The sequence below is a fragment of the Peromyscus leucopus genome, chromosome 6 (genome assembly GCF_004664715.2).
Source record: "Peromyscus leucopus breed LL Stock chromosome 6, UCI_PerLeu_2.1, whole genome shotgun sequence".
Classification (NCBI taxonomy): Eukaryota; Metazoa; Chordata; class Mammalia; order Rodentia; family Cricetidae; genus Peromyscus; species Peromyscus leucopus.
In genome coordinates, this window is record NC_051068.1 from 131,277,873 (window position 1) to 131,294,657 (window position 16,785).

Consider the following 16,785-nt stretch of genomic DNA (forward strand, 5'->3'; position numbering starts at 1 on the left):
CTCTCCTGCAGCCTCTTTCAAGTCTGGGAAACAACAAAAAGCTTCAAGTTGCTGGCTGCATCACACTAAGAGGCTTCTGGAAACCTATAAATTTTTTTACCTGCCCTTCCAGGTTGCCTGGGTTCAAAGAGGTAATTTAATAAGAGAGACTATAATTAGGGGATTTATGGTTTGTTTTGTTTTGTTCTGCTCTCTGGGAACAGAAACTGCCTCCCTTATAATTGCAACATTTGTTGAATGCCTTCTCTGTGTTTGGCACAATTACATTTTTTTTCTTTAATATTCATCATGACATGTTTAGTATTTTAAAGAATTGAAAAAAGTAAGATTTAAAAGGTAGGTCACATTCCTTGTTTATACAACTAGTAAGAATAAGGATAGGACTGAATAAAGCTAATGTTTGAAATATATATGGAATATGAATGGAAAGGTGAAATGGAAATCTTATGGTAGCAGTGAGTTCTAAAAGGAGAGAAGCTGTGGGTGTATATTAAACTATATCATATGAAGATCAGGTTGAAGTGTTTAGATTTAAAGAATTCCTTTGAAAGATTAGTGTGTGAAAGGATGTGCTAGGAAAGATCCTTTATTTACATATAAAATAAGACAATGACGCCCCTAGAAAAGGAAGGAAGAGGTAGAATGGACACACACACACACACACACACACACACAAGAGAGAGAGAGAGAGAGAGAGAGAGAGAGAGAGAGAGAGAGAGAGAGAGAGAGAGAGAGAGAGAGAGAGAATATCACCAACTAGAGGGCCATAAGGTATTTTTTTGTTTATTAATGAATAAAATCTACCTGTGAGAACAGATGCTTCAGAGTAGGTTACTGTTCTTGTTAGATTCTTCTGGGAAGTCAATTAGGTATTTTAAATAGTATATTTAATTATTTTAGATCTCTACAGATCATTTTCTGCAAAGATAATATCACACTGCTCTTGGCTTCTGAAAGAAAGACCCAAATCTTCCTCTTTGCCAGGAGTTGTGCTATACTCAGGCACTCTCTTCTGTTTAAGTAACTTGCAAGATAGCTGAGGTCACAACACACTACAAGGATAGCTGTATGTGCAAAATATAGCCTAGTACATAGGGATCATATACAAAGCTAGCTAGTAAACTCTGTGTGGGAAATGGAATGAGGAGAGGGATTTTATCTATCGTCAGTTAGATATTAATTCATTGGTAAACATGTATTTCACATATTTAGACTTCCCATATGCCAAAAACTTCAAATAAAAGGAATACAATTTAAAGTCTAGTAGAATAATCAATTTCTATTATTAGAGTTGGATTTTGTACTTTAAGTATTCTAGTATCTTTTTCAAAAATGTTTTTATTTAATGTGTTTTGCCTGCATGTATGTCTGTATATCATGTATATTCAGTACCCATGGATCTCCTGGAACTATATTTTCAGACAGTTGTTAGAAACCATGTCGGTGCTGGGAGCTGAACTGAGGACCTTTGGAAGAGCAGCCAGTGCTCTTAATGGTGGAGCCATCTCTCCAGCCCCTCTGTTTGGTGTGTGTGTGTGTGTGTGTGTGTGTGTGTGTGTGTGTGTGTGTGTGTGCATGAGGTGCCCATGGACACTGGAAGAGGGCACTGGCACTGGATTCCTGGAAGCTGGAATTAGAAGCGGTTGTGAGATAGCCACCTTGAGTGCTGCAAACAAAACTCTGGTCCTCTGAAAAAGCAGCAAATGCTTTTCACTGCTTAGCTACCTTTCCAGCCCCTATGCTTGACTCTGCAATCATCTCTTTGATGACTCAAAATAAATATTTTCTTGGTGGTTGAAGTCAACTGTGTGTGTAGGTGTGGGGGTATATACCCACAAACCTATCTGCAGAGGCCAGAGAAGGACATACATGTCTTGCTCTATCTATCATCTAAATGCTAGGGGTTCAAACTCAGGTCCTTCATGTTTTCTCCTATCCACTGATCCCTCTCTCTGTCTCAGGGAGCAATTTTTAGATATAATTTTTAGGCTGGTTGTAGTAACACATACTTGTAATACTAGCATCTAGTAGTCCAGAACAGGAGGGTCATGAGTATACAGCAGGCTGGATCCTGAGATACTGACTCATTAAAAAAAGTATTCATAATATGATCAAATGTTACATCTGATAAACAACTAATCACAGATCAACCTTATTAGTTTCTTTTATTTTTTAAGACAAGAGCTCATGTATCTTAGGCTGGCCTCAAATTTTGTATATGGCCTTGTTAGTCAAGGATGACCTTAGACTTCTGATCCTCCTGATTTTCTGCCTTCTCCAATGCCGAGATTACAGGTGTGTGCTACCATACCCAGTTTATGCATTGCTAGGACTAAAACTAGGGTTCTGCCAGGTGTGGTGGCACACGCCTTTAATCCCAGAATTCAGGATGCAGAGACAAGTGGATCTCTGTGAGTTCGAGGCTGGCCTGGTCTACAAAGCAAGTTCCAGGACAGCTAGGGCTGTTATACAGAAAAATCCTGTCTTGAAAAAGCAAGAAACAAAACAAATCACAAAAACAGGGTTTTATGCCTGCTCAGTGAGCACTTTAGCATCTGAGCTATACCACTAGTCCCTAGTTTTATTTTTCTGACCAAGATTATTTATTCAATTAATGTTTTCTTAATATAATAATAAAATAGGTATCCATACCTTGTAAGAATATACCATAATGTTGGTATTTTTATCATTTCCCTTTTATAGGTGAGAACATAAAGCCTTGGAGCTGACTAGTAACTATAAAGTATTAGTCAGTGATCTAGGGGCAGGTAGTTTTTTTCTATGTATTCATGTTATAACATTGGGAAATGATGATCTGATAGTCACTATTAATATTTACAAAGACAACAGAAATTGAAAATTTTAAATCATCTTGTGTAGATATTCCTATCACAAAACCCACTTTGTGAGAAAAGTATAATAAGTTTACTCAAAGCTTTCCATTACATGCAAAGAAGGAGCTTTCCTAGTCAAGGCAAATGACACAGGGGAAGGTACCTGTGGTGGTTTGAATGAGAATGCCCCCTCATAGGCTTATATATCTGAATACTTGGTTCCCAATTGGTAGAATCTTTTTTTTTTTTTTAATTTTTGGAAGGAGTAGGATGTGTGGCCTTGTTGAAGAAAGTTTGTTACTAGGATTTAAGGTTTCAAAAGGTTCAGGTATTCTCAGTTAGCTTTCCCTCTGCCTCCTACTAGGGAATCAGCTATTCCTGGTGCCACACCTTTGCTGTACAATTATGGTCTCTAAGCCACTGGAACTACAAGCTTATGTAAACTCTTTATTCTATAAGTTGCCTTGGTCATGACCTTATCACAGAAACAGAAAAGTAACTAAGACTCTGTCTGAGGTTTGATGAAGCAGGGACAGCCATATAGAAAGGTGATTTTAAAAAGGCCATGAGCCAACCAGTTTTAGCATGTCCACTGTCCAGCATCCAGCAGGACGCCTATAAAATGAGGCACTCAATTTCTTCCTCTCTTCCCTCCTTTTTTCTTCCTTCCCTTTTCTCTACCACACATATATGATATAGTCTTCTGAAAACATAAATAAAGAAGGACAATGATCTATAGTGGCTGCCCAGTCTCTAAGTAGCACTCAAACACTTCTGAGCACTGCTATCCACAGTTCTGCTGTGTATTTCCTTCTGAGAGTTCCAGGAGTCAACTACAATGCATGTAATCATTCTATAGTGAATGACAAGTTGCCTGTAGTTCCTTCAGAGTACTCTTGCAGTTTTGGTATCCTCTAGTGCTCAGGAAGGAAAGAGGAAAACACATTAAGGCAGTAAGTGACTGTCGGACAAAGGATTGAAGGAAGAAACAATAAATTAAAAAGCAGCTACGGCCCTAGAACTCTTAGGGTCTGCTAGAAGCCAAGGAGATAATGTTTTATATTGATGCAACCTGGTACCTCTCTTTAGGAGTATCTGGTCTGGTTGGGGACTAAGAATGACCCTGTTTATGTAGTATATCTTACATGGTGTTATCTGTGCAGGTGCAGGAATAGATCAGAGGAGGGAAGTACTTAGAATAGTCCCTCCACAGGAACAGGACAAGAAGCAAGAAATAAAGTATTCTGGTGACTTTGGAAAAGTTGTATTGGGAAGACAAGGAGCCACTTTTATAAAGCTAAGGTGTGATGTGAGTTGTATTTGTTAAATAGACAGTTTACGAAACATGGAGAAACCAGACCCTGGAGTTTGGGACAGACTGACCAAAAAAAATCTTTTATAATTACTCATTGTCCACTACTTTTCCTTGGAAGTAGTGTATAAATATAAACACATCTCTCAAAGAGTTAACATTCTCTTTCCTCCTTCTCTGCCTCAGATGGGGTTTGAATCTAGAGTCCCATACTACATGCTAAGCAAGAGTTCTCCCACATCTCCAGATCACTTTTTTTTTTACTTTTTATTTTGAGACAGGGTATCTCAAAGTTATCCAGGTTGGTTTTAAACTCCTAATCCTCCTGACTCAGTCTCCTTAGCTGTGACCACCCACCTGAAACTCTGACTGGTACTACTTAACAAGTGTACTATCTAACTGAGCTAAATTCCTTAAGGCTTTTGAAATGCAAACTGTGGGCTTGCTTAAGCATTCCTCATTTATTCATTCCACAAAAGTTCATGCAGGATCTCCTAGTGTGAGAATTTTGTTAGGCACTATGGGGGTGGTGGTGGTACAAAGAAAATTGAAATTGGTCCCAATCTCCCAGGACCTTATAGCTTAGTAATGGAAACAAATGTGCATACACAAGACCTTATAATAGGTGAACATGTGAGAGCAGGATTGGAGGGAATCAACTCTTAAGAGAGACTATAAAGGTAATGTAAAAAAACAAAAGGAAGAGTTTTTTCTTTTTAAACAAATTGGGTTTTGAATTAACTTTAAAGCGTTATGATAATAGTTAAGACCAAGACTGGAAGTCCAGGGTGGAGTAAGGAACACAGGTTTGTTTGACTGGACAGTCAGGCTTCTTGAAGAGCAGTTTAGTGGGGGGATTTAGCTGGGTATAACCCAGGCTAGGACTAGGCAGAAGGAACCTGAACCGAGATCTTATTTCTTCTCTTTATACTTTGACTTAACCCTCATTATATTCCTTTTTAAAATTCACCTCTTTCCTAGAGTTCTAGTGGTTGGTGGTGGGGTGGGTTCAATGTGTAAGTTAAGGGTTTGCAAAGCGGCCCACTAGTGACTTAAATCCCATACTTTTGGAACCAGAAAAGGAAACACGCGAGAGGCTGTTTATGCCGAGCCCATAACACCACCATCCACCCCCCTCAAGATACCAGCTGTTGCCCGGGCAAGCTGCAGGCCAGACCTGAGAGCGGGTAGCCAAAGCTGGCGGGAGCTCAGATCTCTGAACTGGCGGGCCAGGGTTGAGGAAGACAGGGAGGGAGGGAGGGAGGGAGGGAGGGAGGGAGGAAACGCGAGAGGGAGGGAGGAAGAAAGAGAGGGAGGCGTGTCATGTGATCCGCTTCCCTGCTCCTTTAAGCGTCCACTGGCTGCCGAGCGGCCGCAGTCTCAGCTCTGGGCATCTGGGGAACCCGAGCAGCTTCGCCCAGGGATCCGCGCGGGCGCCTGCAGTCTGGGTCCCATCTCGGCTGTGCTATCGCACCCTCGAAGTTTTGCAGCACTAGGAAAATAGGACAAGGAAGAAGGAGAGGGGAAGCGAAAGCATAACCTAAAACATTTATTTAAAGGAGAAAAGAAGTGTGTGTGTGGGGGGGGGCTCAGAAATGGCTGGGGCAATTATAGAAAACATGAGCACCAAGAAGCTCTGCATTGTTGGAGGAATTCTGCTGGTTTTTCAAATCGTTGCCTTTCTGGTGGGAGGCTTGATCGGTAAGTGTGAGAGCTGCAAACTTTCCCCTTTCCCTCTCTTCGGCCCTTCCCTCTTTTGCCTCTTGGGCTACTTGTTACAGTATCGCTGCCTTGCCTCTATGATCTAATTAGTCCGGCTATTGTGCTTAAGAAAGCAGAGCTCCATGGGGCTCCATGGGGCACAATCCAGTCTAGTGGCAAAGAGAAAAGGAGGGGAAAAGTTTTGGCCTAGTTTCAGTATCCACTTGAAAGGCAGGAGGGGGTGGGGGTGGATCTTAAGCATGGCGACGGATCGCGAGGAAGTGCTGGGTCGCAAAGTTGATTGCTCCCCCTGCTCTTTCCCCTCGCCCGCCCCCTTTCCCCTCGGTTCCCTTCCAATCAGCTCCGGGAGGGCAACGCGATCGACTTTATTAGGAATAACAGGAGAGTCGGTAGCTGAGCCTTGTCAGCCGCGAGCTGTTACTGGCTGTGGCTTGTGTAATGCATTAGGTTGTCTCGGCGAGGGACTAGGGCAGGATTTAGGGTCTCAACCTTTAAGCCCTTAGCTTCCAAGCCTCACTCCACCCACCTCTGGCGGTGGACTGATCTGAGCTGAGGACTCAATGCGGGATGGAGTAGGGTGGTTGGGAGGGAACTAGCCCTCCCAACACGAACTTGGGGAGGGTGTAGCAGAAAGCCCGTTTAAAAGGTGTTTATTTTGCCTGTCGTCCCCTCTGCCATCTCCCCTCCCCCTCTGCGTTGAGCCCCAAGATCCAGTGAGTCGGAAACCGGGGGTCCTCCCCTGGCGCCAGGAGGACGTTTCCTGCTCCCTCCTGGGCTGCCCTCAGGTGACAGCTCCCAAGCCCCAGCGACGGCGCCGGAGAGACTTTCCCAGTGCGCATTAATTCAACCTCTTGAGCCAAAAAGGCTTCCGACGCAGCCGACCTTGTGCCTCGGTATCCATTCGGAAAACTCAACTTCCTTACACTGTCCATTCCACCTCACGTCCCTTCCTCCTCAAGATTGCGGACAACCTTGCACAAACTTCAGTGCCAACTTCGGAGCGGGCGCGGCTGGGAGGTTTAGCTTCTTTGGGGCTGGCTGTTGCTCTTAGCTGGGTGGAAGAGCGCTGGAGCCGGGGAGGAAGGGGGTGTCTGTGCTCCTCATGGGAGCCCTTGGGCCACGCAGGAGCTCTCTAGACCGGCCGAGAGTCATGGGCGCGGTGTTTTGCCTCTAGACTCGGGTGTGTTAGGTTCGCATTCCAGAGAGTCTGGTACTGCCAATCTTTGTAACATTGAGGCTGAGTGTTTTAAACAAAGGAGAATGGGAGAAGCTTCAAGAAGGGAGTTCTTAGAGGATATCCAGTACATGTTAAAACCAGAGTTTTCTTAGCCTCTGTCCTTCGTGTGGGTTAAACAGCTTCATCACTGCGCGCGCGCGTGTACACACACACACACACACACACACACACACACACGCGCGCGCGCGCACGCGCGCGCTCACACACACACACGCGTGCTCACACACACACTTCTAAACAGCTTTATCACTGCACACACACACACACACACTGCTAAACAGCAAACAGCTTTATCAATGCACACACAACACACACACACACACACACACACACACACACACACACACACACACGCTTTGGCTTTTGTTTTGCTACGCCATGTAGAATCTCTTTTTCTCTGTATTGGATTTTCCAGACTCTTAATACTTATCTGCTGGGAGCTGTAGGCAGCAGCAGTCTCGACAGGCTCACAGTGATTATACCGCGGTTGCAATTACACCTCTTGTTTCCCTTGATGAGCAGTTGCAGTTAGATGCTATTGGATCTTGTGTGATTTCAGTGGCAGACCATAATAAAATTTCTTGCACCTTGTGCTTTCAGAATTAAATTGGCCTATTATCCTTGTCTGACCTTCCCTTTGAGGTTTTTGCACATAGTAAGCCATTACAGTTTCCTGTCACTGCAGCCCCCCCCCCCCCCCCCCCCCCCCCGCCTCACTCCCCGCGAAGCGGATGTGGGCCCACAGATCTCTTGGTTCCCGTTGTAGGTTTCCTTGAGCACTTCTGGAACTAGTATATTTCCTGGAACCTCACTATTGTACAGAGGAGATCCAAGGGCTCCTGTAAGTGTCTGCTGGACATCAGAATGATCAGTTAGAGAACTTATTTGTTCAAATTAGGATTTGTCGGAAATAAGTAGTGCTAAGGTTGTTTCCCCCCCCCCCCCCCAATTACTGAAGCTGCAGGCCTTGCCTAACAGATTTTTCCTAAATTAACAAACTACTTTAGCTCTAACGTTCCTTGGAAAAGAAACATCTCTATAACATTTCTTGGAGGAAGTTTTTACACAGCCTTATTGTTTTACTTCTCTCCCAGCTGCAGTGATTTTCCACAGTTCTGGTCCTGAGACTGAACAGATTAGATGTAGCCATAACTGAGTAGTGTTTTAGTTTTTACCTCTTCCACTTGGAGAGTAACATTTTTGCTCCTAAATAAATTTAGGTAACCTAGGTTCTCTAGACCAAAATACAGGAAATGAATGTTAGCAAGAGGTGCATGCTATGTGGAAACACGCAGCTTCTCTAATTGAAAGTATATGAAACTTTCAGAGTGGACTAGTAGAATCAGTACTTGAAAGAACATTTTTAAGCTAGGAAGACAAGGGCAAGATTAGAAACCTCTGCTCCCACACAGTGCTACTGCAACTTATGGGGCCGTGTATACTGATCATAAAGTATTTTTCCTAAGGTAGCTAGTTATTCCTTTTGAACTGTAGCCACTGTGTTACTTTTTGGATCCTTGTTTTACCTCAAGAGAGCAAACATGGCATCTCAGGGAATGAGAATCTTATGGGAAAGCTCCTCGGTGCTAATACAGGACACACACAAAAGTACGAATCCCCTAAGCAGCCATAACAATTCATGAATTTCAAAGTGACCAGGCTAGTCACTTAACTAACAGGCTTTTCTCCTTACTGCTAGATATATGAATTTAAGATCCTTTTCATCTTTAATTGTATAACTTTTTTAGTATTCAGAGTTTTATATATGACATTGGACTAATATTCAGTTGTAGCCTCATAAAACCAAGGGGAAAATTTTAAAAGTAGCTATAAAAACAAATAAAAGGAATTAAGTTTTGATTTAGTTCAAATCCCCTGTATTCTAAAAGTCTTCTTACCTAGCTTGTTTACTTGCTCTCTGCCTGCTTTGTGTGTTTTTCTTGTGCCAGTCTGTATACATTGTTGAACTTTTGATGGAATTTTACAAATTGACTCTGTAAGGAATATCTTACATGGTAGAAACTGGTAGGTTTATAAATTTATTGATTTATGTTTTTGTTAAATCTTTGAGACACTATAAAATTAGGCATCTGTTATTTTATACATTCAGACAATTTACTAAGTGACTAGCTTTTTAAATAAAGTTTAGACTTTATTTAATATTTAAGAATCCTAAAAGGAAAATAAAATGTTTTGAAAAGTGTAGCTTAATTTTACCCTCCTGAAAACCAAGCCTGAAAAATATTAAAATAATTTTTCTTTGGTTCATGGAGAAGCAGCTGTAGGGTTGGTGGAAGAGGTGGGGAAGGAGACTATGTGTCATGAAACAAGAGCATAGCCCACTAAAAATCATGAACTTGAGTGTCTGGCTCATCATGTGTAGTTTGTTCAGCTTCAGATGAACCATTTCTGGGGATATGATGTTTGAAGAATCAAGTCACTGTTTCACCTATTCTAAAATCATGAAGTGAGCAGAGATTACAACTGAACAGAATGGATTATGGTTAAATTGTTTTAAGCAAATCCACAAATAAGAATTTTAAATTAAAATTGCAAGTAAAAGTAAACAAATCACCAGTTATAATTTCTTTGGGAAGAAGAATTGCTTTTGTCATAAGTCATGTGCGCACCTCCCTTTTTAATGCTGAAGATCTAATGTATGTAAGACATACAGACATATACATTTAACACATTTTCTCAAACAGGGCTGTCAAGAATGCAGAACTCTCTCTATTATGCTGTTATTAAGTGGAAACTGTTGATAGTCTTGGTTGTTATTCATTCATATGAGAATTTGTCTGCTGCTGTTATTCATTTGAAAGTTGCAGAAATTTGATAAATTGAATGAAACAAGGCAAACAGTTGTCAGTACATTAGATTTTAATTTTGCTGTATATGTTGCATTTTAATATGTATTAATATTGTACTCATTATAATCCTGAAGTAGTCAAGTATCTGGTGAGAATCTTTGGTTTGCTTCTTTTGAGAGAGTCTCTTGTACCCCAGGCTGGTTTTGAACTCATGGGCTGAGGGTGTTCTCCAACTTCTGATCTTCCTTCTTCTATGACCCAAATTCTGGCATTACAGGTATGGCTCACCACACTAGGCTGTATCTTCTGAGAATCTTGAAAAGTACTAATTGCTTTTTGGCTGATACTGGTCATATTTTTCTATATTTTATTATGCCTTTTATTTTGTAAAAGTATATACCTGATCAAACTATACTTTTTCATTCTTTTTGTTAGCTCCTAGAGGAATCATACTACTGTGATTTATGTAAGGCCTGTGTAACCTCATAAATTCACTTAGGGTAATCTTTTTTTTTTCATTATTAAAATAACATTATTTAATGTTTAGCAAGCTAAACCTCTTGTTTATTACAGTGAGACAATGCTTATGCTTAATGGTCTTTAATTGTTCTCTGATTGGTGCAATACTTCTCGTCTAGCCTCCTAGTGCAACTTTTCTTTCCCTAATAAAGTGAGAAATATTTCCTTGTGGTAATTATGAATAGGTTTACAAATCATCTGCCTATAAACCCTGCCTTATCTAATTGACATTTTTACAATAATTTGGCTTTTATTTTTATATTTTTTACATTATATTTTTCACACTATTTTTGTTTTTGTTTTTGTTTTTGTTTTGTTTTGTTTTTTCGAGACAGGGTTTCTCTGTGTAGTTTTGGTGCTTGTCCTAGATATTTCTCTGCAGACCAGGCTGGCCTTGAACTCCCAGAGATCCACCTTGTTCTGCCTCCAGAGTGCTGGGATTAAAGGTGTGTGCCTTTTTATTTGTTTGTTTTTGAGACAGGATCTCACTATGTACACTTGGCTGGCATGGAGTTCCCTATGCAGACCAGGACACATAGATAGAGGCTACTTCCCAAGTGTTAGAATTACAGGCATGTGCTACCATTCCTGGCAACCTTTATTGTTAAATATGTGCTGACTGAGGAAAGGGTCATACCTATCTCACTCATAAAGTAGTTTTATAGAATGTCCTTAGCTCAAAACTTAGATGTATCATTGGCCTAATGTCCAAAGTGCTTTATCTGGACCCATGGTGTGCTCATGACAGGGCTATATGCTGCCTAAAGATTGTTAAGAGGGGACTTAGAGCCTCAGTAAATTAGAGGAGTCATAGGGAGACCCACAGAAAATGTATGATGAGGTTTCTCCAAATCACTTATTTATTGATAATTTAAGAACATACAGAATTGGAAGCTATGCTGTTCAGCAAATTATTAGCTAATACTTATTCCTGAAATAAATATATGAATAAAATATGTTGAACATGTATTGAATGCCAGATTTTGTATAATTTAATCCATAAGAGCCTTGCTAATGGTATTACAATTTAAAAAATTATTATATGTGTGTTTGTATGTGTGTATATCTCAGAGGACAACCAACTCAGAAGAGTTGTTCTATCCTACCATGTAGGCCCCAGAGATTGAACACTTGTTGTCGGACTTTGTGGCAAACACCTTTACCTGCTCAGCCTTTTCATTGGTTTATCATTGGTATTTTTTTTTTACTAATTTTATTATATCACTATTATATTAATAAACCAAGATGCAGACAGTTCTAGTAAAATTTCTCAAGATTAACTTTCTCAGTCAAGTATGGAACTAGACTCCAGTCAATCTGATATCACAAACCAGAGTTAAATGATCCTATATAAATCATGACTTCTGGGTCTAAGTAGAAATGATTTTAATGCAGAGAGGAATAATGAGGAACAGGAAACTATAACTGATTTCTCGTTGTTATAACATGGAAGGGAAGAATAATCTATATCATGATAAAGGAAGTCTAACTGTAGTGCCAAGGCAGTATCTTAGCAAGCCAAGGGAGGGTATCCTTTGGAAACATTCAAACACCATTCTTACTACTTTCTTACAAGTTCTATCCAGCCCCCATAATTGTATGAATCATTCAATTGTCTGAGCAGGCCTGGTTCATTAACCAGAAAGAAAGATTGCTTGATTTTCTTTTATCCAGCTGATAGTTTGACATATTTATGTAGTTATATAAGAAGTTTGGACTTTTCAAAGGAAGACAAGAGAAACAATCACTGGAGACTGGAGAGGGTTTTGGAAGGTATGGATGGCAGTAATGGGAGCAGTTGAAACTTAAAAGAAATCCCTCCCAAAATATCAGCGTACAAGAGCAATAGCTCTCAGGAATAGCAATGTTGACACCATGAAATGTACTTTTTATTTTTGGGGAAAATGCTAATAGACATTTTTTTCTACATGGAAAAATTGAAGTTCTTGCATTTGATAGAAACTTCAACAGATTTACACAATAATATTAGTTTTACTTGGGTAGATTTCTGTTCTGAAACTTGGTGATGGTGGCCTAAAGAGACAAGTAGGTCAGAGTCAGGTAATTCCAAAGTGTCTGATGGTAATGGGAGGACAGGACTTTAAGATAAAGAAATGTTTTGTGACTTTTACTTTGCATAAATAAACTGAAATGATTTTTAAATTATGAAAAAGAAGATGCCTCGTATTTCAGGATTTTAAAAAAAAAATGCTGAGACTCTTTGGCTTTTTTCAATGGTTTCCCAGCTCCTTCATCGAACCTCCACATTCTATCTCTATCAAAGTTTTGTAGAGGAACAAAAATAAGAATCATGTTACTGTCTGACCAGGAGCAGGTATTTGCCTTGTTGTAATTGTTGCCTTTTGGGTGACCATGTAAAACATTTCAAATGTATTGATTCATTTATTGCTCATTACAATTCACAATGATATTACTGCTGCTTTCTCGAAAATTCATTTGAATCTCAGACCCAATTAAGGAATTTTTTCCCTAATTTCAATGATAGTGTTTATTTCCTTTAAAATTGATCTTTAACTTTGTTCAGAAGTTAACAATTTCAAAAAACCAGGGAACTAAGACAATTAAATATTTTTTACAAATGTTCTTTAATTTTTTACTAGTATAATTGCTATCTGGGCTGGGGTTTTGTTTGTTTGTTTTGTGTGGATTTTTTTTTTTGTTGTTGTTGTTGTTGTTGTTGTTTTCAAGACAGGGTTTCTCTGTGTAATATCTCTGGCTGTTCTGGAATTCACTTTGTAGACCAGGCTGGCCTTGAATTCACAGTGATCCACCTGCCTCTGCCTCCCAAGTGCTGGTACTAAAGGTGCTCCACCATCATCCAGTTCTAGGGTTTTTTCTATTGCAATTTCCCACAATAAAAAGTGTTCAATCAATAATGTATACCAGGAAGTACATTGCTGTATATACACATTAAGATTTTTTTCTTTAAACATAATTCTTTATTGGGTCTTTGGGAATTTCACATCATGTACTCCAATCCTGCTCACCTCCCAGTCCCTCCATAACCAATCCTCACCCTTGCAGCATGTTCCCCAAAAGACCCCCAAAATTAATTAAAAACAAAACAAATAAACAAACCACCTCACTCCTCTTCCTTTCAATACCTCTTCCTTCATTCTAGTGGCATCTGGAGTTGCTGTGTGTCATTCAGTATACCCTTTTGTCCAATCAGCCCCACCTCCAAAACGTTTATTGCAGTGAATCTCTGGTTCAAGGCCTCTGGCACACCATTATCACTGTACCTTCACCAAAACTCTTCTTAGATATCCTGTTGTTGCTCTGAGTAATGGAGATCCTGTGATTATAGTCCCACAGGACCAGTCTAAGGAACTTTTTGAAGCTATCTTTTATTCAATCCTAAGCCATGTTCTTAATGTTGGATGCTGCTTTTATCCCACTGTCCCTTCTATTTCTTTCCTTTTTTTTCTTTTTGGTTTTCTCATGTTCCTTCCATTTCTAAGAAACACAAAGGGGCAAGGGTGAGGTTCCACACAGATGAAATATGACATGAAAGCTCATACTCCTTTTTTGGCTTATGTCCCTTCCTTAAGCTAAGCATTTCCATTGCTACCTGAGTACCAAAAGACTTAGCCTCCTAAACAAATGACTCCAATACCTGACACATATCAACTGTCATACCAGCACTGTGATTGTGACTATGCTTGTAAGCCATGCTGGCAAGGGCTAAGCCTAACAACCTCACATGCCTCTTTGGTGACATGGCATCTTGCAGCAAAGGGTAAATGAGTGTTACAGAAAACTTGGGAAATGGGTGCTGAAGAGTCTCCTTTGGCTTTATTTAGCCTGTACAATAGGTATTGAATGTAATGGGTAAAGGAAAGAGGGCAGTGTGGATATCAAAGGAGATGATAGCAGAATGTGGCCCAGAAAAAAGAAATGTAAGGCCTGTGCAAACATCCCTTCATGACATAGCTAGGCTGGATTTCTCACACCTACTTTTTTCTGATGCCACTCACTCCCCCACCCCAAGCTAGTACTTCCATCTCCATGACATTTAAATCCTGTACTTTCAAGTTCCTGCTGCTTTTTCTCTTTCCTGTTGTATGCTTTTAATGTTCTCAGAAAAAGGAGTACTCTTTTTTTTTTTTTTAAACTGATTCATGCAAATTATAGGACTTTCTTAAACTTCTGGCTAATTCCCTTGCATAGCTCAGGGGCTTTATGCACAAATGCATATGTCTAAGAGAGCAGGGGGAAACAAAAGGAAAGATCAAACCTACTATATTATTTTGACAAGGTATTAAAATTTTTCTTTAGAAAAAAGGGCAATTGGTCTAAAAATGGTTGACTCGGTGTTTTTCAGGTTCTACATTAATAAAGCCAACCTCATGGATTGCACTGTAAGTTCTTCTTCCTTTGTCTTTCCTTTTCTTGAACAAAGCAGTCATGAAGCAACATGTAATTTAGTTAACATGATATTGACTTTCAGTCTTTCCTACTTAGCATGTTTGCCTTCAGGTTATCACAAACAAAAACTGGTTCCAACTTTCTTAAATCCAGCCTTCTCTGAAGGCAATCATGTAGTTTTGAGGTCCAATTTCTTTTAATCTGCTTCTCAACATGTTTTATGCTGTCCTTTAGGCTGTAACTTGCCCTGAGTAGAATGCCTTTAATGAGAAAGACACACCCCCACATTCCTTTCTTTGCTCAGTTCTCTTAAGCTGATTCTGTCCTGTGTGAACCATGTTCCTGAGTTAGCTTTGCAATCCCGAGCTAAGCAATTATACATAAAATTCTTGAGGCTATGAACAAACTGCTATCACTTACAGAACTTGTCTCCACATTTTGGAGGACAGAGGTGGCTGCAACAGAAAACTGAGACCTGAGTTATCTTTGTTTCAACGTCTGGCTGCATAGAACCTTCAGGTTCATAAGAGTACAATCTGTTGAGACCCTGGCACCACTCTTTGTACATGCTCAGGCAGAACAGAGTTGTGCTCTAAGAGAACATGATATTTCTATGTAAGAGCTGATGAAAAGAAAGAAAAAAGAGATAACATGCTGATTTTTAAAGTGAATGAGCACTATCTTTTAATTAGGATTTGTTTTCCTTTCTTTTCTCCCTTCTTTTCCTTTTCTTTCTTTCTTTTTTCTTTTCACAGATACCAAAAAATTCCTCCATTACTTTCTTCCATTACTCCATTCACTCAAGAAAATGTATTTTAGGAGAAGGATGAATATGTTTGAGATTCTGATTAAGACCAGGGTTAACATATCTATGAGACAGTAACTTTTATGAAGTAGGACTTATCTCAGCTCTGTCTAGGTAAGCCACTAATTCTTCACACTAAGAGAGCTGTTAAAATTTAGAAAGGTACTTGCTGATTACTTGGGTGTATTGAAGGATTCTTGAGAAATGGTTATTTTATAAAACAGCAGCATGGTAGCTAAAGGTTTCTCATATGATGGTTTTTGTTTACTGAAAACCTGGGTTGCTATGGAGTATTATTTTAACTATGTAAAGATGTGTTACATTTATTTATGTTGCAGAATATTATTTTAACTATGTGAAGGCATTTGTTTATATTGAGTTTGTTTAACTAGACAAATATGTGTTACATTTGTTTATTCTGTTTTTAATTATATAAAGATGTGTTGCTGTTTCACTTTGCCTGTCTAAGGCACCTGATTTGTCTAATAAAAGGCTGAATGTCCAATAGCTAGGCAGTAAAGGGATAGGAGGAGCTTGTGGGCAGAGAGAATAACTTAGGAGGAAAGAAGAGAAGAGGAAAGAAAGCAGAGAATGAGGTGGGGAAAGGGGGAGATGCCCTAGTGCCAGGCAGCCAGGCAGCCTCCAGCCAGCCAGACACAGAGTAGGACAAAACATAGATGAAGAGAAACAGGTTAATATAAGTTATAAGAGCTAGTGGGACAAGCACAAACTAAGGCTGAACTTTCATAACTAATAATGTTTCCATGTCCTGATTTGGGAGCTGGTTGGTGGCCCAAAAGAAAGTCGGCTATACTGGGTAGTAAAAGCCTTTATCTCAGCACTCAAGAGACTAAAGCAGAAGGATCATTGTTACTTGGGGAGTGACTTCAAGGCCAGAATCAGCAATTTAGTGAGACCCTTTCTCAAATGAGTAAAAAGAGGACTGGAATTATAACTCAGTTATAGTAGCATACTTGTCTATTATGTATAAGAAAAATAAAAGAAAAATGCACTAACCCTTCTCGTCAAAGTTTTTGCAAGTTCTAGGAATTTTGTTGTAGCAACCAGTGGTAGTGATCTGATTTATCTAATTGTTATCAGACTTCCTTTGAAACCTAGGCAAAACTTCAATGTGTTGTGAGTCTCAGTTTCCTTAC

The 16,785-nt window shown here is 39.7% G+C and overlaps 1 protein-coding gene across 1 annotated transcript in view; it reads left to right on the top strand.

Moving 5' to 3' along the window:
* Positions 1-5,433: 5,433 nt before the first annotated feature.
* Wls (Wnt ligand secretion mediator) overlaps positions 5,434-16,785 on the top strand; it is a 113,306-nt gene continuing 101,954 nt past the window's right edge. The window contains exon 1 of the mRNA XM_028862601.1: positions 5,434-5,847. Within this exon, the coding sequence (XP_028718434.1) occupies positions 5,742-5,847 (106 nt within the window). The 5' untranslated portion in view covers positions 5,434-5,741. The remainder of the gene's footprint in view (positions 5,848-16,785) is intronic.